Below are 26,148 nucleotides of genomic sequence, written 5' to 3'. Positions count from 1 at the left end.
CTTTACTTGACAATGTTTCCATTTTCAATAGTCTTTTGTGAGATTTACACTACTGCAGTGGTTTAAATGTTTAAATGAGATGTCTAATGTCATTCTGGCATTTAAATACTTGGTCCCTAGTTGGTTTCTGCTTAGGAAGCATAGGAGATATGGCCTTGCTGGAGGAAGTGTGTCACTGGGGTAAATTCTGAGGCTTCAAAAGACTGGTGTTGAGGTCTCCAATCCCCCTGGAAGTTGACTGGACCGTGGCGCTTTATCCTGGCAGTAGAAATGTGTTTAGTACAGCGACCCATTATGCTTACGCACTTAAACACCTCATTAAAATCACTGTGATAACTGACAGAACTGACTTATGTCTAGCATCCTGCTACTTGTTCTATTTTTTGGGGGGAGGTCCCCTTTTTTTCTCTTTTTCTAACTAGTTTTGAATGAACTACTTTTTATGTTTCTTGTTTTATAGAAATGGACAGACTGTTAACTGATGATTGCATCTGTTTTTATTCCATTGGGAACATACAATCTCAGCAATAAAAATGAAAATAAACACACGTATAAATGCAACTGCAAAACAGTATTTTATTGTGTTTAGTAGTGTGTAACATTTCATAATATTGCATAATGCTCAAATGTTTGTTCATTTAGTTAGGTGAGAATCTCCTCATCTCATCTCACTTCCCAATCAGGTGACAACAACCTTTTAGAGCCCTGCTATCCGGGCTACTTAATAGCATGTCACATTTCAGAAAACATCAGTGCTATGTACCGAAAGGAATAGAAGTTTATTTTATTTCACAGTATCAAATTAAGCAACAAGTAGATTGCTGAATTCAGAACAGTAACAAAAATCCACAGACTCTTTTAAGCTTACTTTTTCCATAATACTCCTTACTAAAGAAGAAAAACTATAAAAGCGGAGGTAATAAATTCTTCTTTAGTTCTGCACCCACTGAGTCAGTCTTTAACTGCAAACAGGTTTCAGGAACCAAATGAGAAGCTATTTCTGTGCCAGCAGATATACTTTAAAAACAAAAAGCAAAACAAAAAAATACCCTGGTTTAGGTGCTACCAATAAGTGACAAATGACACTAAAAGTTAAGAACACTAAAAATTAGGTTAGAATAAACTTTCAAATTAGAACTTACAGTAAAAACAACTAAATGAACAGTAAGAACCAAGGACAGTGCATCAAGTAGTTATAAAACAAGTAGGCATGATTGCATAGTTCAACCAGTAGAAATTCAAGTTCAAGTAACTTTAACTAAAGGACCAATTGAATTAAATGGACTCTTTCAAGCATTTTTCTTGGTATCTGCATTAATATCATAAGAATTCCCTAAAACACATTTTATTTTATTTGGCACAGTACTTATATAGAAGTGTCATACATCTTAGAAAAGCAACCTATTAAGTTGTGTCATGAGGGACGATATTATGATAATGAAAACAAATTTGGAGGCATTTTACATGGTGCACTTACAAAGCTATCTCTTAGACTTGGTTTAACAAAAAAGAATTAGACTTAAAGTGGAACCAAGTGCCATACATTCAAATCTAATCAATTATGCAAGATGCAGATCCAATAAATTAAATGTGTATTTAAATGTTTAAAGTGTGGTCAAGTTCTGTGCTTAGAAATACATTTGTCCCACTGGCATATTCTAAAATCTCCTTTGATAGGTCATTCATTCTATGTATCTGCAAACATTTTTTTTGTGTGTGTGTGTATATATGCTCCCATGTATGTGTATGCATGTACACACACACACACACAAAAGTTTCTTCTGTAAGAGCTATTTTTTGGAAGATTTGGCTTAGAGATTTGTTATAGTGACTACTGGGTTGTCAAAGCAGGCACAGCTGGCTAGGTTTGAAGTATGCTGCATCAACAAGTTCAACTAACTGATTACAAAGAACTGTGAATACCCTGTCACCATACACTTATAAACATCGGCACCATAAAACAGTGTTTATGTGATAAATTCACCCATCAGCTTGGTAATCTTTATATCACTACCCTGTTTCTTTTAATGTATATAATGTAAAAGGAAAACTTTTTATACTTAACCCTGTAACTTCCATTATAATAAAAAGGGCACAGACACAATCTTCTACTTACAGTATAAAAAGACCAACAGTTACAGTCAGCCCTATGGATGGAAACTATTTAAACCTAGATTTCATGGTTGTAGGGCTTAAGTGTCTGCTAAAGCTTAGATTCATGATATACATAGCTCACAAAGTGTCCTTCTATTTAAAAGTACCCCGTATAAACATTCCTATGCCACATGCCTCTCATTTCCAGAAGAAACATTACAGATGCTATGATAAATGAAATATTTTACAGACTAGACTATTAATCATATCAAAACTGTTTTAGTCCCCATCTTAAAAGCGCTGTAAATTAGGTTTTACATAAGTATTCTTAAGTATATAGCTGGATATATCCATAACCTGCATATAACTATAAATCGAAAGACTGAGTTCAACAATCCCACATCCTCTTAGAAAATTCTACCAAGCACAGTTCTATGGGCATAATACACATGTAGGTAAATAAATATAAATTTTCTATCAAAATCTTTTAGACTTTCATATTCCAAGAGACTGTTTGCTGTTAACTCATAAAACACATATGCAGACTGGCCGATCTGATACAAAGGTCATCAGCACACAGTTCATAATAAGCAGCAGCATCACCTGCTGTGCATTACTAAAAGGAAATATTCCTAATGTGGACTTCTACACATTAAACCATCCTTAGCAGTTTTCATTAGCATCCTCATTTAGTTGAAACATTAAATGTATTTAACAAAATCTAGTACATAACTTTGTCATTCAAGTACTCAAGTTCACAACTATACAAAGAATAAAATGTTTCAAATTTTCTGAAAGCTCAGAGGAAACAATTACATTTTTAATTAAGTAGCTACTTTAGACTCATAATCACCTCTGTTATGATCCTCTTTAAAATAAAGAGTGAGGATAAACACTATTCCAAAAGTGATAGCATATCTGGATAAAATATAAAATATACTAGACTAGTTGTATTTTATGTGAACAACACAGATATTTAAGTGTTTTTTAGGTATACAATATGATCAACACAAACAGCTTCTCTCTTCATATCTGCCACATTTGAACAATCAGCACACTATTTCTTCTGTTTTATAAATAAATTCTGTATGCTTTCTGTTGCAATTGTTTGGAGTATAACCTATAGCACAGTGATTTATAATCTAATAAAGATTATCATATTTTAATTCAGCTCTTATATGACTTCGTGCTTCTGAAGCTTTTTTGCTTTTATGTTTGCTTCAAGACAGAGGTAGATTTAGTAAAGCCTGGGCACTGCCAGACTTCCTGCCAAAATGCAATTATCAATATTCACAACACTGCTATTGTGCAGTTTTCAAGGATACTTGAAAAGTTCAGAACCATTATATAACACCAAGCCCTCCTTTTCAAGCTTGAGTGAAATAATTGCATAATGAATTTATATTCACAAATAGCTATAAAAGTTCAAACAACAGAAGACAAACATAGCTACATCAAAACGAACAACCAAAACAACAAACAGAAATCTATTTTAAAAGGGGTGCATCTGAATGGAAACTTTCGTTTCATTTTTGCTTTTTAAAAGTGCATCGTATTTTTTCTTTTCCATATTACATAAAAATATTTCTACCAATACTGGTAATGTGAAAGAGAAATCAGAAGCTAGCCACTTTCGTCAGTCATTTTCTTCACCACCCGTTAGAGCTGAAATCCTTCCATTGGTGCCTCCTGCTGCTGAAATACAAACTGTTGCTGGCTTTCATCCACTGTAGGTACAATGCTGGGATCATCATCTTCTACACCAAAATAGTGTTCAATCAGATCAAAAGCCTTTTGATAAATTTCCTGATTTTCATGACTTTGCAGAAACTCAATTTTATCCAAGCCTATCACAGAAAGAACACATACAAGAAACAAATTATTATTAGGGCTTCGGTATATATTATATGAAAATAACAAAACAATAGCATCCATTCACTTCAGAAATTTTTCAATTTATTTTTTGCACAAATCAATGAGTTTACACTTAAGCCATATTCTTTAAGAATGACGAGTATAGGAACCTAGGGATGTAGCTCACTTGGTAAGAATGCTTGACTTGCACACAGGAAACCATAGATTCAAACACTATTACTGCATAAAACCAGGCAAGTGGTACATGCCTGAAATCCTAGCACTGTATAGGCAAAAGTTCAAGATCATCCTTGACTACACAAAGAGCTCCAGGACAGCCCAGGCTAATGGAATACAGCCTTTCTAAATAAGAATACATAAATAAGTAAACAGGGGGGAAGTACAGGGAAGTACAACGTGAAGACAGACACCAGCTAGGAAGGAAGATTACAAGCTCTAGCCAGCCTGCTGCTGTGTGTTCTTGACTAAGACAAGAAGTTCCATTATCTGCACTTGAGTTACAGAAGTCTAGTTTTAGACTAACTCCACAGACCCTTTCTAGAACAATGCTAAACAATGAAGAACCAAAAGAGAAACAAAGCTAATAAACAAAGTAAACCATTTTGAACTAGAGGGTTTCGGTATGAAATACATGCTAACTATATTTGAATCCATGACACTTCACAACAAAATATCATATATAGTTACAAAATGTCCCCAAAGTACAACCTATAAATGAACCTTGAGAAAAAAAAAACTTCATTCTGAAAGAATGAGAGAAATGTATATCATCCTATTTTATTGCTTTCAGGAAAAAAATTCTACACAGATTTGAGTAATGCTAGAATATTTTTCATTCAAAGACAACTTACATTGGGCCAACTAGATGACTCAGCAGGTAACGGTACTTGCCATACACACCTGGCAGCCCCCCGGAAGTGGAAGGCGAGAACTGATGCCACAAAGCTATCCTCTGACACTCACGTGTGCACTGTGGAACTCATGTCCACAAACACACACTAATAATAAAAACACTTTTTAAAGAAGACCTGACATTGGATATTGTACAGTAAGGAATAAGCAAAGCAGCCACCGTCTCTGTACACAAACACAGAACACCCCCAAACTCCAGTATAATCTGGGATTAAAAAGACTTTTCATAAGGAAATACTGATTTTTAACTTTATTTTTTATTTATGTGTATGTATGTCAGCAAGCTTGAATTTATGTGCATGCAGGAGCCTAAAAAAGTCTGAATCTTTGGATCACCTGAAACAGGAGGTTGTGACCTGCTCATGTGGTTACTGGAACAGAATCTGGGTCCTAAACGAGCACAGTGTGCTGGCTGGATTTTGTCAACATGACACAGCCTAAATATATCTGGGAAAGGAAAACTACACTGAGAAAATGCCTCCATAAGATCAGGCTGCGGGCAAGCTTCTGGGCATTTTCTTAATTAGTGATTGACGGAGGAGGGCCCATCCATTGTGGGTGGTGCCAACCCTGGGTAGGTAACCCTGGAGTATATAAGAAAGCAGGTTGAGCAAGCCATGGGGAGCCACAGATATCTTACATATTTTGAAATAAGGTTAATATACCTCAGGCTTCATTTAAGAATCTTAAGTAAAAGCTTCAATATACAAAAAAATGAGACTTAATAGAGAACAGTAAATATTCCTATTAATAAATCTTTTAAAATTCAATTTAGGTTCAACTCTATTGTGAGTTAAATTTCTTAAGAAGACAAAAAAAAATTGAGTAAGATAAGTTTGGTGCTGTACATCTCTAATCCCAGCACTTGGGAGAGAGAAGCAGGAGGCTCTCTGTGATTAATCAGCTGGTCTACACAGCAAGTTCTAGGATAGCAAGGACCGCACAGGCAGAAGCTGTTGCCCTCCCCCCCCCCAAACCAAAGGGGAGGGAAGGAGAAGGGAAGGAGAGAAAAATCTGACCAACAAAAATTAATTTTTGCCAGATGGTAGTGACTGACACATAACTTTAAACCCAGCACCCAGGAGGCATGGACCATTATGTCCAGATGAATTTTCAGGAATGCAAATGCTGGAAACTGAGGTGGATGCCAATGTTGGGCTATATAGTGAGTTCTATGCCTGTCTCAGCTACACAGCTGACAGTTATTATTAAAAAAAAAAATCCCAAACCAAGCCCCAAACTGCTACTAGTAAAGAGAAGAAATAAAATTTCACACAAAAATATGATTATTTTGCTTATATAAAGCACTAAACAATTTAGAAACTAATGATCAATTATAAGCATGTAGCTAAAACTGCTAAAATATTACTCAAACTATACTTACACATCTATTTAATACCTTATACATCTATTCAATCATGGAGAAATGTACAACACACACTACTTAAATCAATTTAAAGTACTTTTTCAAAAATATAAAAAGGAAGGTATACAAGGAAAATTAAATAGTAAAAAGAAAAGTAAACGATGAAGATGAATTGCTGCAATGAGTCATGGGTAATTATTTTTAAATATTATACTGCATTTATAATGAAGAAAACTGATGGAATGGGGGAGGGTGGAGGTGCAGAAGGGGGAGAGGCCTTTTAGGGCAGGTCATTATGAATTAACTATAATTACAAACTTTCAACTGCCTGCTTACCATAAGCTTCTTCAATGAGAGAACAGTATGGATTGACACTCATTCCGTTCTGCTTAGATTCTTGTTCTCCAAGACGTAAAATATTTTCAAGTCCATTCAAAGCCACTTGAACTATTTTGGAGTCCATGACAGTCAAAAGGTCACAAAGTGGTTTAATGCAGCCCAAGGTTACCAAATACCTTCACCAAAATTTTAAAGAGAAATGGGGGAGGAGGGTTTATTCAATGTAAATCATAATAAGACAAAACCAGAATGAAATGTTATATAACCAATAATAAAAGTGTTTTTATACACACTTGTTGCTGTTCTTTTTTGAGTCAGGGTCTCACTATGTAGCCCTTGCTAGCCTGGAACTTGCTATGTAGGTCAGGCTGGCCTTGAACTCACAGATTTGACTGCCTCTGCCTCCTGAGTGCTGGGATTACAGGGGTATGTCTCTATATCTGGCTTAAATGCAGAAAGTATTTTATTTACATTGCAATCTGCAACCCTTTTTCTCCTGTTATCCAGTTTCATGTACTTAGCAATAATAGAATTATAAATACTACAAAATGTATACACACAGACCAGCACTTGGGTGATTTTGCAGAGGAGGGCTAGAAATAGTAGGTTCCACCCATTCTTTTTTAAAAGTGAAATGTGTTCTCTCTTTCCTTCCCTCCCTCCTCCTTGGTTTATTCGTTGGGAAGGTACAAATGAGAAGGAAAGGAAACACCAAATTAAATCAAAAGATTTCTTACAACAGCAATCACAGCCAATGCTCTGAAACATACACTATGTTTCAGAAATTCAAAGGATCGAAAGAAGAAAACACGCTAACTGGTAAATGTTAACCAGTACTGTTTATTGAAATAGCCCATAATTGCCTAATGCATTACTATTACCTACTTTCCACTTCCTCTAATATAAATGAAACACAAAGGGCAAAAACAGGCTTTGAAGCCAGATTGCATGCTTTCAAATTCTAATTCCATTTTTAGTTAGTTATGTGCCTTTGAGCTCTCTACCCCACTTTCCCAACAGGAAGTATTTTATAGAAGTTTCTGCTCCTTTAAAAAAGGAGTGTGTGTGTGTGTGTGTGTGTATACATGTATTTTCAAATATTGTACAGCTTTTGTGGGAAAATGTATGGCATTGAAAAAGGCATACAACAGTGAGAACTTGTCTCTAAAAACCAAAAACAAACAAGATAATGATCTAACGCCTGGTGGACTTAAAATCCTTTGATTCATTAACATAACATCATAATTTGTCTTACTTTATAAAGTTTTAAGAGTTACATATTTATTAGAAAATATTTCTTAAATAGTGACTTCGAGTTTTATGGAAGGACTGTTAAAATGAGAGGGTTATATAGAGAAGTCAAATTTATCTGAGGTACAAAGTCTATCTTTGCTACACAAGTCAAAAAGATTGAAGACACATGATACAAAGAGACTGGAATCAATATTTGAAATGACAATTACAAAAGACAGCAGTACCTTATTCTAACTGAGAACCTAATGTTCATTAAGCACTGTCCTGAGCATTCCAAGTGCATACATTTCACTTTTGATACAGTTACTCAATTCATTAGCAAGAAGAAACTGGACTAGAAAGGTTAAATGATTCTGTCAAAATTGATCCTCTCACAAGTTTACCAAAGGATGAGGACTTGATCAGTATTTGGCCAGGCTTACTTAGTCATGGACCAATTCTGAATGCTGTCAGTAATATATTTAATAAAAGGCATAGATTATTAACATAGTACAGAAGGCCAAGGACAAACTGTGCATAGAAGTATTACACTATCTACTGCAAGACAACAACCAGTAGAGAGAGAAGACCATTAAACAAATGCATATTTTAATCTTACTTTAAACATGCTGACATTCATATTTGTTACTTCTATAAAATGAAGTTAAGTTTGTGATTTTAATGCTTGAAACAAATCTAATACCCATGACAGTTTATTCTGCAAATCAACAAATTCTTCCATTCAAAGTTCTAATCTCTACCGAGGAAGATGGGTTAACTTTCACTTAAGCAAAATAATAAAAGAAACCTAATGAAAAGATACAGCAAATGCTGTCGTTTCCTGTAATGCATGTCAAACAGACCTAAAAATGTTAGTTTCATCAATCAATAAAAAAAGTTTATTTCAAATTGTCTGATTCATATTAAAAGACAGTGTTAAAGAATCTAAGTCCACCTTATTTGCTCTGGAGTGCCTCCCGATGTGGCATTAGTTATAGCCCATGCTGCTTCTTTTCTGGTACGAAATTCCGCTTTCTGGAGAACCTCAATCAAAACAGGGAAAATACTTGCATCTATGACAGCCTAAGAAGAAAAATAATCCCACAAAATTAATCAAATACTGTTTCAGAACTACTGTCACATGGAGTACTGAAGTAAAGAGGCTTTAAAATCTGAGAGCAGCCGGAGGATGGCTCAGCAGTTAGGGGTTTGCCCTTTACAGAGGACATGGGTTTGGGTCACAGCAAAGACACCAGGGGACTCCTGATGACCCGTGTCTTAGGTTCCAGGGGATCTGACATCCTGGCTACCACAGGAACCTCTACACATGGTGCTTTACATAAACTCACTCAGGTGCACACACAAACAACTTTTTTTTTAAATTTAATTTTATTTTATGTGCATTGGCGTAAATGTGTCAGATCCCCTGGAATTGGACTCTCAGACAGCTGTGAGCTGCCATGTGGTTGCTGGGAATTGAACCGCGGGTCCTCTGGAAGAGCTGTCAGTGCTCCTAACCACTGAGCCATCTCTCCAGCCCCCACACACAATTTTTTTAAATTTTAAAATGTAAGACACTTTCAAAAGATTCTGTTTATAATCTGTCAACACTTTAACTGCTTTTTTTTTCCTGAAAAAAGAAATGAGCTTTTGTAAAGAATGGAGACTGTGTCAGTAAAATATAAACATCAAAGGTGATAAACTGTAGGCATGTGACTAACCAAGTGGGTGTTCTTTGGCTCAAAAAAGTTGACAGACCTAATAAACACTGAAAGCCAACAGAAAGATGATTCCTAACATTTAATCCTCTGCCCAGACCGGGTCTCCCCATACAGTCCATTCTGGCCCCAAAATCATCATCCTGGATCTCTCTCAATTTAAACCTGATGTGACACATTTTTTTTTTTTTCAAAATGAAAAAAATCTTTTCTTTTTTCCAGACGACGTGTCCCTTCCTATATAGCCCATTTGGCCTCAAAATCCTACTTTCCTTCTGCTTCAGCTTCTTAAGTACCAGGATTACAGGTGGGAGCTACAGTGCTCAGCAGAAACCATCCATTTCTCTAGACTAACTTTATGGTTCAGATACTTGTATACAGTGCTCAGCAGAAACCATCCATTTATCTAGACTAACTTTATGGTTCAGACACTTTTATAGACGTAATTGGTATTCCTCACTCGAATACTAAACACAAATGCTATTATTTAGAGAAGAAAAGGTCATGTTGAATGCCGGGTATCTCAGCGTAGACCCTCCTATTGCCATCTCAACTCTGCAAGGCACTTACCTGGATCTGAGCTCTGTTTCCTGCAGTGATGTTAGAAATGGTCCAGCAGGCTTCCTTTCTAATGGACTCCTTTGGACTACCCATCAAGTGTAAGAGGCAGGGCAATGCAGAACAGTTCAAAATGACCTAAATTGGGTAAGACAGAAGACAAAAAGGGTTTTAGTATAAATGCAAAAATCTTATGAATTACTCAGAAGTACAGAAATCAATCTGAAAACAAAGAAAGAAATTCCTCTCAGGGTAAAAATTAGGCAACTGTTAACCTTTCCACCTTGCTTTTTGCAAAGCTTACCTAGAGCTAGTGCAGTTCTCCACCAGAGTGGGAGTCAGAGACATGGCCTTCAAATACACAAATTAAAGTAACAAAGCTCCAGCATTATCAGCACAGATTATGCTTTGAAGACTACTACCAAGTAGGAAAGATTTGAAACGGTTATGATTTCTGGTCATACCCATAGAAATGTCTGCAAAGTTCAATGTAGAAATTTACTCAAAGAAAGATTTAGTGATGGAAGACAGGATTTAACCTCATTTTCAAAACAGATTACTGAATGATATTCTTTCACCAACAGGTTTCTATAGTATCACAAAAAATTTCAAGTACAGAACAAATCTATTCTGCTTTCATAATTTGGCTTTTATAATGAAATATTATCTAATTAGGTGTGTGGCTAATGCCTTTAATCCCAGTATTAAAAAAGCAGAGATGAGCAGGTTTAAGTTCAAAGCCAGTCAGAGTTACTAATGAGACCCTGTCTCAGACAAAAATCAACTGACTTAAGTACTGTCTGCTTTGTCCTATATTCACAATCATCCACAATGCTTTTTGATTTACTGAGGGTAGAAGGTATGCAGCATTAGGACCTTGAAAATTTTGCTGGTAAGTGCAGCGTATCCCAGTATAGAGAGCTACCCTTAAAATGGGTATTATGGACTGACTGCTAATGATTACTCTCAAAATAGAAGTCTAGCCCAAATCTGGAGTCAATCTTAACCTCTTACCATTCTCCAAAAACAGGCATGTGTCTACAAGTTAATCTCCAATTCTGGAACCATTTCCTTGTTATCTTTCCTTTGGCTTCATAGTCTATAACCTATGTATAATAAATGACAGCTCCTATTCAAATTTAATGGTTCTTAAACATACCTCAGGGTATCTGCCTTTCTCCTCTACTGAAGTGCTACTCTACTCATTTAGTTCCCCTGTCTACAGAAACTACAGATTTCTCATCACACTCATCCTTTCTATTAATCTTCAACAGCACTTACTGGATGATCATAGCACATTCATTTCCTTGTTAGTTTGTTTTAAGTCTCAAGCTCTACTGATTTAGTTAGCTGGGCACCCGGCTTTATTTCAATGACTTCTAACTAGTTAAGATTCTGAATGAGATAGCCCAGGTTTGAGGTCTCCATCCGGTCACTCCCCTTGGGGCTTGTCCTGCAGAAGAGGAGGAACTGTGGGAGCCACAGGAGTTGAGCACACCAGGCCCCAAAGGCCTAGGGACTCAACTAAGCAGGGCTCATGGTAATTTTTCAGAGACTGAAGTGGCAGTCACTCAACCTGCATGAGTCTGTGCTAGGTCCTGTGCATGTATGTATGGTTGTTGGCTTAGTGTTTTGGTAGATTCCTGACAGTGGAAGTGGGGGTGTCTCTAACTCTTTTGCCTGTTCTCAGGACCCTGTTCCTCTTAGTGAGTTGCCTCACCTAGCCTTAATGTGAGGGTTTCTGCATGGTCCTATTGTACCTTGTCATTCCATGTCCAATTGATGTCCCTGGGAGGCCTGCTCTCTTCTGGGGCATGTGGGGAAATGGAGATGGCTGGGGGAGGAATTTGGAAGAGTGGAGGGAGGAGAAGCTGCAGTCAAGATGTATTGTATGAGAGAAGAATAAATTAAAAAGACTTTGAATCCTCTGAGAAGAACACTTGGTATATTTGCACTAACAGGGTTCTATGATAGTATATTCCCAATAAGGTAACTGAAGCTGAAAACTGGGCTTACTGCCACAGACAACTGTATAATTATACTAATAAGGCCTTGAACATATAATCAAGTGATATGAAACAATAATGCTAATGATGTGTCATAAATTCTGAACTTACCTGTGTTTGAATATCATCACCAGTCACAATATTACCAACTGCTCTTAATGCAGGTGACACAACTTTACAGTCATTGTGCCTAAAAATAAAAAAAAATATGAGCTTATACACTAATAAGTTAACATTTATATAAGTTGAAAAATAGTACATAGAGAGATCCTACTCAATTTTTACTAATATTTCAAAAACAAAAATTATCTAATCCAGTATTATAAATGCTATTATCACCTCAGTTTATCTTATTAGATGACATATTGTATATACTCTGTCTTATTATTATGTACTTAACTCTGGTCCTAATTAAGACTGTATATCATTTTACACTTCGTCTCTATTCCAATTCCTCCTCTATACTATTTGATGAATAGTTGAGACCACGTAAAAATCCCATTGTTTAACCTATTTAATTTATTTTAGAGATTATAATTACATTTCTCCCTTCCCTTTTCTCACTTCAAACCCTACCTTATACCCCTTCCTTCTGTTCTTCAAATTATGATCTATTTTTTTACAAATTGTTATTGCATGCATATGTTTATGTATACACATATTTCTAAATATACATGTACATTTTCAGTGTTAGTATCTGTTTGCTCATTACCTGAATTAGCACTTATTTGTATTTTTTATAATCATTTTGAAGACTACCATCTTGACCATATTCCTTGTCTGCCTACTGACCCAGCTACATATTTTAAAGTGGACTCTGGGGTTGTTGCTACTCACTAATTTATAATAATACATGAATGTTATTTATTCCCAAGATAATTGCTTTCTGCGTTCATCTAATTTTTCCTCATTCTAATCCAATAATTTCTCTAAGAAAAGCTACTTTCCTTAAGTGAACAGTGATACTTGAAGACGAAGAGTTGTGGCTTCAGTGTGCTCACTTATTTTTAGAGAGGTGGCCATGGCCCCAAAGCCTTAACATACATACATATGCACACACATACTTAACATACATATGCACACACATACTTAACATACATATGCACACACATACTTAACATACATATGCACACACATACTTAAACAGCTCCTTATTTCGAAAGCCATGAGTTTACTCTGAGGGATTTAGTTCTAATCTAACAGCAAAGCCTTTTTCCCTTTGTATTTTCTGACTAAAAGTCAGTTGCTTTACTTCATATCCTTCTACATAAAGATAATTTGACAAGAGAGGCTACCAAGAATTGAGTTTTTGGCTTTAAACTTTGTTCTGGTCTGCTGTCTACCCACTCTAGTAGAAATCATACCACTGCGCCTGTCTAGCTTTCGCTGATACTATTCTCATATTGGAACATCAACCCTTTAACCAAACTCTATCCGTTGTGCTTTCTGTTTTGTTGTTCTTTGAGATAGGGTCTCACTATGTGGTTCTGGGTGGTCTAGAACTAGCTATGCCTGAAACTCAGAGATCCACCTGCCCCTGCCTTAAGTGCTGGGACTAAAGGCATGAACTACCATGCCTGGTTTGCTATTAATGGCTTTTTAACAAAATGAAGACAACTGTAAAGACGGTTGAAGGATAAAGAAGTGTAACATCTTTTTAAATGAAATTTTCTTTTAATGTCTTTGCATGGAAAAGCTGTAACTATAAACAACTGTAGTAATAATTAGCCAGTAGGGGAAACATCATGGAGACACTAAATGAATTTCCTAGCTTTGTTTCAAATTAATTATTGTAAAGAATAATAAACTAGATTACTGGTTCTGTGAAAGCAGTAACTCTATTCTCTCCTAATAACATTTCACATGTCACCTTTGGTACTAACAAAATTCTCTAAATGATTCCTGAGTTAAGGCTCCTTCCTTCATCAAATAAAAGTTTAATTCATACAGAGATTAATTTATAAAGTAGTTTCGTTGTATTTCAGAATATATGTTAAAGGACTAGTATTTAAGGATTATAGGTACTCTCTAAAGGGTGGAGTTAGTAACTTTTTCATTCTTCCTAAAGATGGTGACTTTTGAAATGTTTAAAAACACGATCTTAATTGTTAAACTTAATATACAATCACAGAATAACTAAGTGTAAATTATAGTTACATCAAAAGTTCCACCAATCTTCGACAGACTCCAGAATCAATGACTACTTGAATTTTATCATTGGGCCCATCAGAGAGATAAGAAAGGGCCCAGCAAACATCTGCTAACACATCTGGATCACTGCTAAACAACAATCGTGATAAGACGTTTAAGCAAGGTGAAACCTGTAAGAAAAAAAAAGAGTTAATATTTAATTATTCTCTTAGTATCAAGATTCCTTAGCAAAATGTAGAAACTTAGTTTAAGACCCAAATCTAATACAATAAAGAATTCTTCTATTATTTCAAGATTATGATTAAGTATTTGAGTATCAAAATGAATATGGTTGCTATTAATTGGTTATTAACTAAAACATGTTAAAGCAATAAAATATATAGTATCTTCATTTAATATTTAGACTAAAAAGCCTACATGCTTCATATTAACAAATAAATTATTAGTTTCTTATTCATTACATGTGCTCAATACAAATAAGTTGAATAAACTTGAGCAGCAAAGATAGAGGAAATGTAAAAAAAATATTCTGAAAGGTTTTCCATAAGAAGCCACTACTGCTAGCACATACTTCTTTTTCTTGTTTTATTTTAAGATGCTGGGACTTGAACTCAGGGCCCTGCACATGCTAGTTAGCCATAATATAGACTGCCTACCCTGGTCTCACATTAGCCAGCCAGAAGACAGACCCCCTATCCTTGTCTCAAATTTCAATATCCTGCCTCAATGTAGGGTTACAGGTATGTGCCACCATACTCAGCTCTATCTCTTTTTACTGTAATGAATAATGTTGTAAAACTTCAACTAAAACAAAACAAAATTCAACAGGTGTGTCCAAATGCACACCTGTAATCCCAGTTCTCAGAAGGCTGAGGCAGGAGGATGAAGATTTTGAGGTCAGCCCCCACTACATAATGAAATATTGTCTGAAACAAACAAGCAAAACCCAAAGAAAATACCAGCTAAAACATGACAAAAGAAATGCCTTAACCCCTCTAGCACCGTAATTATTTCAATCCTCATACAACTACAACTAATCAGTGTGAAAGTGGGCGAGGCACCTGACAGCTCTCAAGGCTGTTTTCACTTCTGTGATCTCTGCTACATTCCTGCCAGACAGCCCTAGTTCACATGCTATTTGCAACCTCCGTGGTAGGAATAAATTACCTATAATCTGCATATCCAAATTTCTTCACTTGTCAAACAGACACAGTAAAGAACTGTTGGGTGTGGAAGAACGCATGCAGTAGCTAAGAACATGCCTGGCATCACTCACATAGGAATCACCCACATATTAGCTCTTTTCCCCATTACCAGTACTGAGTCTCTTACCAACTTATTTTGAATCCTTTTAACTGGCAACCTTCCATCTCCCTTAATCTTATCTCTCAGATAGGAGATACAGTAATGGCTTTCATTTTCATTCCTTTTCTGTTGAAGATACATCCTAACCCACTCGTGGATGTCTGAAATCATGCACAGGTCTCTATGGCTTTCCTATATACACAGAGACAGGTGTAATGTCTTTCTCGTTCAACTAAGCCCTGTCAGGCACTGAAGCTGAAGTTTCAATAACAAAACTAGCATGAATCATTTTAGTTCTTTATAATTTTATGGACAAATGATTTTTCTCTTACCATAGATTTTACCAACCTCATTATAAATTTTTCTTTTCTTATTAGTTCAAAAAATTTCATATTTTCATTTAAATGAGAAGCACTTCACAGCATGAACAAAAATTATTTGTAACAGGGTAGGAGAGTAGAAGGTTACATAATGGTACATAGAAAGGAATGCAGTTTAAAGCTCATGAATTACTTATTTTGGGGTTTCGTGTTTGACATGTTTAGACAAAAAGTAGTTGAAAACTCAGAAATCAAAACTACAAATAACAGTAGCAGTACATATGTTAAAAAATGTCATAAATTAAAAAGAATTAGGATGTTTTAATGTTAGTTTTTCCTCGATCACTAAAGACTGAACCAGTACATAAACTATATCTTCTAAAACTGGTTTTACTTTTGCTGCATCTTTCCTCTAAGAATAACAGAAGGGCTGACATACAGAATTTGGCTTATAAAAGACACATGCCCATCCATAAGTTAGTAAACAGAATTAACACAATTGGATCCTTCATCAATAGCATGCATCCACCCCTGCCAACAATCTTTTTCTTTAAAAAGGGAAACTGTTATTGAATTCTTCTTTTGAAACATGCTTTTTTAAGAGCTATTACTGAACACATAATTGACTTGCTATTTTTATAAATAAATTAATAAATATTTAAAATTTCCATAGTTTAAATTTTGAATCTAGTATTATTACATGAAAGTCATATAGAAAAAGAATTTGGATCCTGTGGTAGCTTGAATGACAATGGCCCCTACAGGCTCAGATGTTAGAACACTTGGTTCCCAGTTGGTGAAACTGGAACTGTTTTGGAAAGGATTAGGGTGTGTGGCCTAGTTGGAGGAAGTGTGTCATTGGGAGAAGGCTTTGAAGTTTCAAGACTCTTGCCAATACCAGTGTGTTCTCTACCTCCTGCTTGTGGATAAAGATGTGAGCGCACAGCTTCTGCTCTAGTCAATACATTTGCAGCTTGTCTACTTTGCTCTGACATCATGGACTCTAACCCTATGAAACGCTTTATTGGCCATGGTCACAGCATCAGTAAAGTCACTAATATAGATCTTCATAATGTTTAAGAACAGAAGGAACTCCTAAGGCCAAACATGTTAAGAATCATTTATTAAGAACTATTTATTAGTTGTTTTAAACATAGAGAATGGCTAAAGCAAAGCATGCTGTGTGAATTGGAGGAGCAGCAAACAGTTTAGTGAGGCCAGAATGTAAAGAGGATGGCAAACAAGACACGAGGTAGGGAGATCACAGTGGGCTGGTGTATGACAATTCTTACAGGGTATTTAACAAAATTTCTGGCTGCTTTCTTGGGAACAAAAAAAAAAAAAAGAAAATAAAAGAAAATGATAGGCAAAAAATTTAAAAAAGGAAGTATAAGGATGATTTGCTAAAAAGCTATCACAATAACCCCAGTGGTAAAAGGTGCTGCATCCTATAGTATGAAGAGGTGATATATTTCCTTCCTCAATATGGTACTCTGAAACACTTCAAACCTACAGAAGCTCTGCACAATAGTACAATCAACACTAGCATGCTGCATCCAGATTCATCAGCTAACGTTTTGCCATATCTGTTCTCTTTCAACATTCGCATGTACATCTGCAATTGTATATGTTTATGTATTTGCCTTTCCTAAGACAGGAAGCAGCTCACAGATTACAAAAATTACCATGATAGTCCACATCTAAATGCTTCGGTGTATGTCTCCTAAGAAAAAGGTGCATTCTAAAGTTTTCTACAATATTGTTATCATACCCGCATTTGTTTTAGTTTTTGTTGTTGCTGAGAAGAGGTCTCACTAAGTAGTCCTGGCTGTCCTGAAATTTACAAGCTGCTTCCCAAATGCTGGGATTAAAGATGAATTCCCAGTCGCCTGGCACACCCACAAAATTTAATATTGACACAGTATTATCTAAGGTATCAATCACACTTTTTAGGTAAACAAGTATTCTGATCCATGATCTAATCAAGAATTAAACATTTCTTTTACAGATGCCTTAAAAATACAAGATTATTATGGTAGTATAAACATGGAAATTATACTTACTTTAAGTACATAAGTCAATATGTCTATTTCTTTTTGGTATGTCATTTACATTGTAAAAGTGAATACATTTTAATAACCAACATATAATCAAATTACAATCTTCTACCATTCTGAAAAATTTCCTTCTGCCCCTGGGTGGTCAATTTTCTCAGCTCAGACATTCCCCAATATGATTTTCATTTTAGATTTCTTTTCCAAAACATGTAAATGGAGTCATGTAAGATGACACACCTAGACCCCTTTAATTTAGCTTAATGCTACTGAGATTAAAGCATATGTAAGTAGCTTGTTCTTTCTTATTGCTGAGTTGTAGTTCACCATAAATAAAAGAACTAGACTTCAAACATTTCTAACTCAACTCCAAGACATACAGATGTCTGGCTATGGTGGAGTTTCTGGCCAGAGAAACTAGAGGCAAAAGAAGAGTAGAAATCTATAAAATTTATTTAATTTGCTAAATGTGTAAACAGTGTCTAGTTAATAGAGAAAATAACAAAAATAAAGAGTCTACTCAATGTTTTAAAAAAAGGCTCTTACCATAAGGGCACTTATTTATGGAAACATTTCTTAACTCGTATATTCCACTCATACCTTACTAAAATTTGGAGGAGGGTTTTTGCCTCTACATAGATTTGAGAGGGCCCATACAGCATTTCTGGTGGTGGTAAGTCTGTTTGAATTTGTTAATAACCTGCCAAGAAAGGAAAAAGAACTGTCACTTTTACATTCACTTTTCCATTTCAACTATTTTCCTGTAATAACTAAGTTCTCTTTGACAGACTTTATAAGATGTTTAAACTGGTAAGACAGAAAAGGTGAACTTAAAATTCATTAGTTTTATTAAAAATATAGTTCTATCTTTCTCAAGTCTGAATCTAATATCTAAACACTTAAGTCATAATAGGCTGAAGATAATGGATATCAGAAGAAATGTACAAGATTACCTTTGATAAAATAATGAAAAGACTACATTATACACAATCAGGAAGCAGGGAATAAGTGAAGGTCAGCTATTGGCAAAGGAAGTTCTTAGCTTTTATTTTAACAGGTCTTACAATGTGTTCTAAAAACTTGTTTGCAATGAATCCTGATAGATTCTACGAAGCCAAGTATCAGAAACAAGAATGTCTCTTCTCTCAGTTCCCTAAGAAGTTATTAACAGTTTCCCCACACTTACAACAACATCATGGTTCAATATTCGGGTGGTTTCAATGAGATTGGCCCTCACAGGCTCATATATTTGAATACTTAGGTTCCCTGTAACTGGTGGCCTTTTGGAAAGGTTAGGAGATGTGGCCCTGGAGGAGGAGATGTGTTACTGTTGGTGGACTTGAGGTTTCAACAGCTTCCTACCATCCCCAGTTTACTCCCTGATCATGGCCAGGAGTGTGAGCTCCTAGCTGCTGCTCCAGCCACCATGACTTCTCTCTACCATGACAAACTCTAACCCTCTGNTAATATTCTGTGTAGCCCATGAGCTGGCTTACCAGAGAGGATCTTAACCTGCGTCTGTCTGGAGTGGGAGCATCATGGCAACTGCTCCACCAAGCCTCCTTCTCCCAGAATTCTCCTGTTTTCTCCACCCACCTAAGGGTGGGCCTTATCAAGGGGCCTAGGCAGTTTCTTTATTAATAAGAAATCACTCCCACATCACCTCTGGAACTGCAAGCCCAGACCAATTAAACTTTTTTTGTTGTTGTTTTGTTTTTTGAGACAGGGTTTCTTTATAGCTTTGAAGCCTGTCCTGAAACTAGTTCTTATATACCAGGCTGGCTTAGAGCTCACAGAGATAGATGCCTCCCTCTGCCCCCCAAGTATTGGGATTAAAGGAGAGTGCCACCACCTCCTTGCCAATTAAACTCTTTTGTAAGACACTTTGGCATGGTGTTTTAGCACATCAATACAGAAGTAACTAATACAATTAAATTTATATTTTTGTTAATCTATATGTTAATTATGTCTAATTAGGAGATGCCCAAGATAGTGAAATGACTTTGCAGGCAGGCACTTGCCATCAAGCCTGACACCTGAACCATCCGCAGAATTCAGATGACAGAGGTGGAGAACTGATTCCAACAAGCTGTCCTCTGCACCCTACATGAACACACACTAAATGGACAATAGCAGATTCCTTAATATGACATCATACTAATTCTTTATAGCTTAGAGAAAGAGAACACAAACCAAAATTAGCCATGTAATTTCAGGAGTTTATTGACCTTCATAAAGCTGCTAGAAATATTGAGAACCTAGGTTGGAAAAAAAAAAATCCCATTTTGAAATGACATCAGCAAAAGCAGTCAAGAAGGGAACCCTGAAAAACTTCTCCTGCCCCAGAAGCACCACAAACAAACAGCAAACAACACCTAAACTGTGATGGAAACCCCGTGCTTATCAGTTTTGTCAGAATTCTAAAAGACAGCTAAATGCTTACAGCCACAGAAGGACTGAAACATCTCACTGAACCTTTCTAGTGTTTTAATTCACACTTGCTCAAACCCATCTCTCTAGTCTGCCAGCTGACTTTAAAATGATATATTTTTTTCTTCTGGAAAGTCCTTATTCCAGAGGACCAGAGCAAACGCATATACCTTGTTTCCAGGTGCTTATACATGTGTGGCCAGCTTTGTGGGGACACTTAAAAATGGGTACAATGTGTATTTGTCTTTCTTCTGCCTATCTGGGAAAATTCAGATGTGGGAAAGTAGCTAAATGTCTTTTAGTAAAAAGCAGAAACCTCAAGTAAAGAATATAGGGCAAATGGGAGACACTGAAAACATGGGAGGAAAACTAGGGAGTGAACTCCTCTGGGGAAATAAGCCATTCGAATAGCTTTCATGTATCAGACATCAAAATAGTAAAACATCTTCTGGTCAGAGTACACACTCAGGAAAATACCGAGGAAGGCCCTAGCCATCCGCCTGACTTTCAGACTTAGCATAAACAGAAAGTAAGGGCTGAGTTCATAGTGCTATCTGGCCCAGCTAAGCACCACATGTCTGATAATATAATGACAATTTTTAAAACATCTTTTTTTTTAAGCGCTAGAGAGTAAACTTGGCTGCTAAGAGCACTTATTGTTCTTGCAGAGGACCCAGATTTGAGTCCCAGCATCTATATGGTGATTCATAACTAGGTGCAGCTCCAGTCCCATTGGATCCAACTATCTTCTTTTGATCTCTGCAGACATCAAGTTCACACGTGGGACATAAGCATACCATGCAGGCAAAACTCTCACATATGAACTTAAAAAAAAAGACTTTAAACAAGCAACTATAGTAAGGATCATTAGGACCCGAGAGAGAATAATCTGAGATCATAATCAAAATGTGCAGTTTTCAACAAAGAATTAAGAGGCAAAGTTTAAAAAAAAGAATTAGACATTGGATTTTACCACAGATGCTTGACATCTATTATCTTAAATAGGCCCCCCCAAATACTAAACTACAGACCAATATTCCTTATGAATATACATACAATTTTCTAGGAAAATTAATTCCAAGAAATTATTTAGTAATTAAAATTATTAAGGAGTACAGCCTAATAGGATTTTATCCTAGAAATTCAAGAATGGTTCAATAGTCATATATCAATGGGATAAACTACATTAACAAGATAAAGAAAACATGAACAAGCCTATAAATTGATACACAAAAAACTGAAGGAAACCAACATTTTCATAATGAAAAACAAAAATAAAAGGAAATCATTTCAACATGATAGAAGAAGGGAAAGAATACAAACTGGAGAAGAGAAAATGAAACTATCTCTACTTACATGTGATATAATGTAAAGTATAGAGGCCGCTTGTTCATTTCCCGGTGGCCTAGACTCCCAAAATAATCACACCGAAACTATATTATTTAAATCACTGCTTGGCCAATCACTTAAGTGTATTGCTAGCTAACTCTTACATCTAGTATTAACCCATTTCGAGTATTTTATATTTTAACACAAGGCTCATTGCTGTGGAAGCACATTCTGCTCCTTTGCCAATAGCTTTTAAGATACCAGCCTACTGGGGCGTGGTCTCTTATACTTTAAAAAGCAGCGGGAACCATGCTAGACTCTGTTTGCGCTCAGAGGACTATTGTGATCTGTAAGTTTTACCCTTAAATAAATAACCCTTTTATTATCCTAATTCTGAACTGGTGTGGGATTGTTTTACAGCATCAGCTCGTGGCCTACTGGCAAAGTTTCAGCCTGCGTCTGTCTCTGGCAGTGGCTCCATGGCTTCTTCCTGACTCCTCCTTCCTTCTCTCAGCATTCAGTTTAGTTTTCTCCACCTAACTCTGTTCTACCCTATCAGGCCACGCCAGTTTCTTTATTAACACATGGTATTCACAGTATGCAGAGGGGAATCCCACATCAATATAATCTCATATACAGAAACCTAATAATCTGTAAGGTTGAGACATACAGTAAGACCCAATACCAAAAAGGAAAAAAGAAGCTACTAGTTACAACAAATAAATTCACAAAGTTGCAGGGTGTAAGCTCAAAACTTTAAGTTAACTGAATCCCCATATAATTCTATGACAAGCTTAAAAAAATCAAAACAACACTTTTATTTACAACAAAAATAAAAAAAAATGTTCTTGGGTTATTAATGAATAAATCCATTACAAGTTAAAAACACTGCAAGAAAAAAGATATATAATGTATCTAACCTATTAGTATGTTTGGATCTTAAATAGTCTTCAAATGCCATGCTAAAGATTCAAGTGATAATAGAACCTACTGGAGGTAGTATTTGATAGAAATAAATTAAGTTACTAGAGGAATGACTCTAAGATCTGGAGACTTTGGTCCTTTCTAAATGTTAATTTCGCTCTGGACTGTTGGGTCAGCAGTCAACATCCCTGTTATTATGTTCTGCCTCTGCAGGAGCACAAAGTAACCCTTGGCAAGTAATCTTGTACTGAAGCCTCTGAAACTGTGAGCCAAAAATAACCCTATCCTCCATACAAGTTCATCACAATGATAGAAAACTAATATACCTGTGGGCGCATATTCCAATATGCCACAAAAGCCATTGCCCCGGTTTGAGCTGATACATAGCTCTGCAGACAAGCTGTCTGCCCTTAACAAAAGCCAGGATGCCTTGCTCCTAGCTTCCTTTGTTTAAGTGTGTATTACCTGAGAAGAGGTGTTGACTGTAACTGGTCAGGATGTTTGGGGCTTCTTTCCTTATGCAATTTGAAGGTTATCTTATAGAGATGCTAATTCAGGGCCTACCTGACTGCTAGACGCACAGGTGACGAGAGCCCAGGCACCTGGTTGCCTAGGCAACAGCCTTGGTGTGTTCCCGCTCATTTGGTGAGGGTATATAAGATGTTTGGACAATAAAGGAGGATTCTGGCCTTTTCCATGATGATGGTGTAAGCTGTGTCTGATTATTCCTCGCGACTCCGTTCCAGCCAAGTTAGGAAGTCTGTGTTGGACCCAAACGGGCTCCGACATATACCTACCTAAACAGCTTAGCAGCACAGTACTCTACAGAGGGTCAGTTGTTTACTCTCACCTTATGGCTAACTAGAAGCTGCAGTTTGCCAATGCTGCCTGTAATCTACAAGAATATCACTCACATACTGCTAGTTCAGGAAAAGGTCAGAGGTCAAAAAAGAGCACCCATTAAATGTATTTCACTGTTAGACCATCAAGCCAATCAAGCATATATTCAAACAATGTAAGCTAGAGACTGTTTTAGAATAAAGTTAATCAAGGCATAAGACTTTGTTTACTAAAAACTACAAAATATTTAAAGACCTAAATAAATTATATTACATCCCATGTTTTTCTATTTAAACACTCAATATTGTTAAGAAAGTGATGTGGGATTCCCCTCTTTATGCTATAAATACCACTCAATAATAAAGAATCTCCTTTGGGCCTATTGCAGTGCAGAATAGGGCAAAATAACCCAGAGAAATAGTACCAAAAATATACAAAGAAACAAAATGCTCAGTTAATTATCTGATCTACAAATCAAATAATCAAATCAGAAAAATGTCACTTGGAAAGGAGAACTACCAAAAAGTAAGTCCACAGTAGTAAAACTGTAGCAAACAATTCAGTGGTCTGCATGCAACTAGTTCTTAATCAAGTTTATTTAATCATATTTTCATGCTAAGAAATCATTTCTATGGTGTTGTTTATTAGAACAAAGGGTTTCAAAGTAGTCTAGATGTTTAAATTTATTCTATTTAATTCCTCCCCTGAAAAGGATGGAGAGTATCACAAAATGATAGATATTTTTTCTTCCAATCATTTCTTTGATTAGTTTTTCTTTCATAATAATTGTCACTGAAATTTAATGTGCAGATAATTTCAGTGAATGCTAATTATTTTATATAAAGAAATCTCTCTTTCAAACAATTTATCAGTGTTTTTAAAGGACCTTACATCACAGCATAATGTACTTTTAAATATCAAGCAGCTAAGACTCTCACTCACTGCTCTTCCAGAGCTCACTCAGTTCCTAGAACCCATATCAGGCAGCTCACAACTACTATAACTCCAGGTCTAGAAACTCTGACAGCCTCTGCTGTTCTCAGGAACCTGCACTCACGTGAACATGCTCCCAACACAGACACACATACATAAAGATAAATCTTAGCAGTAAAGCAGCCAGGCAAGAAACTACTTGCTCAATCACTGTAAATAAAATGTTACTTTCAAGCACTAAACCAAAAATCTCTTGTGGTCTTTGTTCTGAGGACATTTTAAAATCAAATATATAATTCTGTAGACATTATAAGTACACAATTTGTTTAAGTATTAAAGATTCCATTTTATAAGGCCCTGGAAAGACAGTACAGTAGCTAAGAGCATTTGCTGTTCTTTCAGAGGACCTAAGTTCAGATCCTAGCTCACAACTTCTCATATACAACTCTAGTTTCAGGAATCTGACACCCTCCTCCTTTGGCCTCCATGGACAACTGCAATCAGGTGCACATACCCCTAACCCCAAACACACACATAATATATACATAACATTTTTAACCTTAAAAAGTTGTTCATACTACAGGACCATTTAAATGTTGTTATACTATAAAGTAGTGGATGTCCTTGTTAATTATTTTAGCACTGAAAGCATCACGCAAGTGGTGACTACTAAGTACAGATGAAGAGAACACAGAAGACTTGTGTGTGTGTGTGTGTGTGTGTGTGTGTGTGTGTGTGCGCGCACACGCACATGTGTCTGTTGGGGGTGGAAGGTGGGTGGATGTGTGTTTCCAGACAGGGTTTCTCTGTGTAGTCCTAGCTGTCCTGGAACTTGCTCTGTAGACCAGGCTGGCCTCTAACTCAGAGATCCACCTGCCTCTGCCTCCTGAGTGATGGGCTTGCACCACCATCATAAAAAACCTGGCATCATAAAAAACATTTTTTAAAAAGCATACAATTCGAATTTTTTTCTCTGGTTTTCCTACTTTTAAATAACTTTTGTCCTGGCCAATCATAAAACTACAAAATAAAACAATGTTTGAGAATTTAGCTGTTATATAGAAATGGAGGAGTATATAATGTTTTTTTCCAAATGCAAAATTAAGTTATGATAAACTGAAACAAAATACTTACTCTAAAAGAGGTGGAAGTATCTCACAATTCAAAACAAAATCCCTGCATTCTGCATTGTCACCAGCAATGTTACCAAGTGCCCAAACAGCCTGAGAAAAATAAAACATTGCTTTTAAGACAATATCCTAAATCAGACATTCTCTGCTAAGAGAATTTTTCTAAAGTAACAATGTTTTCAAGAAAATGTGAGAAAACAAAGGCAAGGAAAGACAAAAGGATAGGAATTTTTAAATGAAATGCTACATATTTTAAATCATAAGGTAAGGGCACTTAAGTTTCTCTTATATTCTAGTGAACTCTCAATAATATTCAAAGAAGAGCTTAAGGAATCTATTTTGAATCTACCAAGAGAGATAAATTTATCCAGCAAATTTTCTAATTATACAAGAGATTTGCTCCTCTGTTAAAAAAAATCTTCTAGCTAGAATGGTACTAATTTTTGAATAAGAGTTAAAAAACATAGTATAAATAATAACTAAGATGAGAATTAGATGAACACTGAAAATTTAAGATTAGTCAGTTTAGTATAATTTTGAAAGTAAACAGTAGGAAATCTTAATCCTATGAGTGACTATCCAAATGAAAATTTCCATTGTATCATAGTCTCACTGTAAAGCTTTCAGAGAA

The 26,148-nt window shown here is 36.0% G+C and overlaps 1 protein-coding gene across 2 annotated transcripts in view; it reads right to left on the bottom strand.

The window, feature by feature from the left end:
• Positions 1–556: 556 nt before the first annotated feature.
• Positions 557–26,148, bottom strand: part of Kpna5 (karyopherin subunit alpha 5) — a 39,041-nt gene continuing 13,449 nt past the window's right edge. For both annotated transcript variants that reach the window (XM_050138151.1, XM_050138150.1), the window contains exons 7-14: positions 25,522–25,610; positions 18,532–18,631; positions 14,259–14,422; positions 12,213–12,291; positions 10,108–10,233; positions 8,775–8,902; positions 6,584–6,762; positions 557–3,941 (exon numbers count right to left, since the gene is read on the bottom strand). In XM_050138151.1, coding sequence (XP_049994108.1) covers positions 3,754–3,941; positions 6,584–6,762; positions 8,775–8,902; positions 10,108–10,233; positions 12,213–12,291; positions 14,259–14,422; positions 18,532–18,631; positions 25,522–25,610 — 1,053 coding nt within the window. In that variant the 3' untranslated portion in view covers positions 557–3,753. The remainder of the gene's footprint in view (positions 3,942–6,583; positions 6,763–8,774; positions 8,903–10,107; positions 10,234–12,212; positions 12,292–14,258; positions 14,423–18,531; positions 18,632–25,521; positions 25,611–26,148) is intronic.

This window comes from Alexandromys fortis, unplaced genomic scaffold (genome assembly GCF_014885135.2).
Source record: "Alexandromys fortis isolate MF-2015 unplaced genomic scaffold, M_Fortis_MF-2015_v1.1 scaffold_14, whole genome shotgun sequence".
In the NCBI taxonomy this organism is placed as follows: Eukaryota; Metazoa; Chordata; class Mammalia; order Rodentia; family Cricetidae; genus Alexandromys; species Alexandromys fortis.
This window is presented reverse-complemented; position numbering and strand designations above follow the sequence as displayed.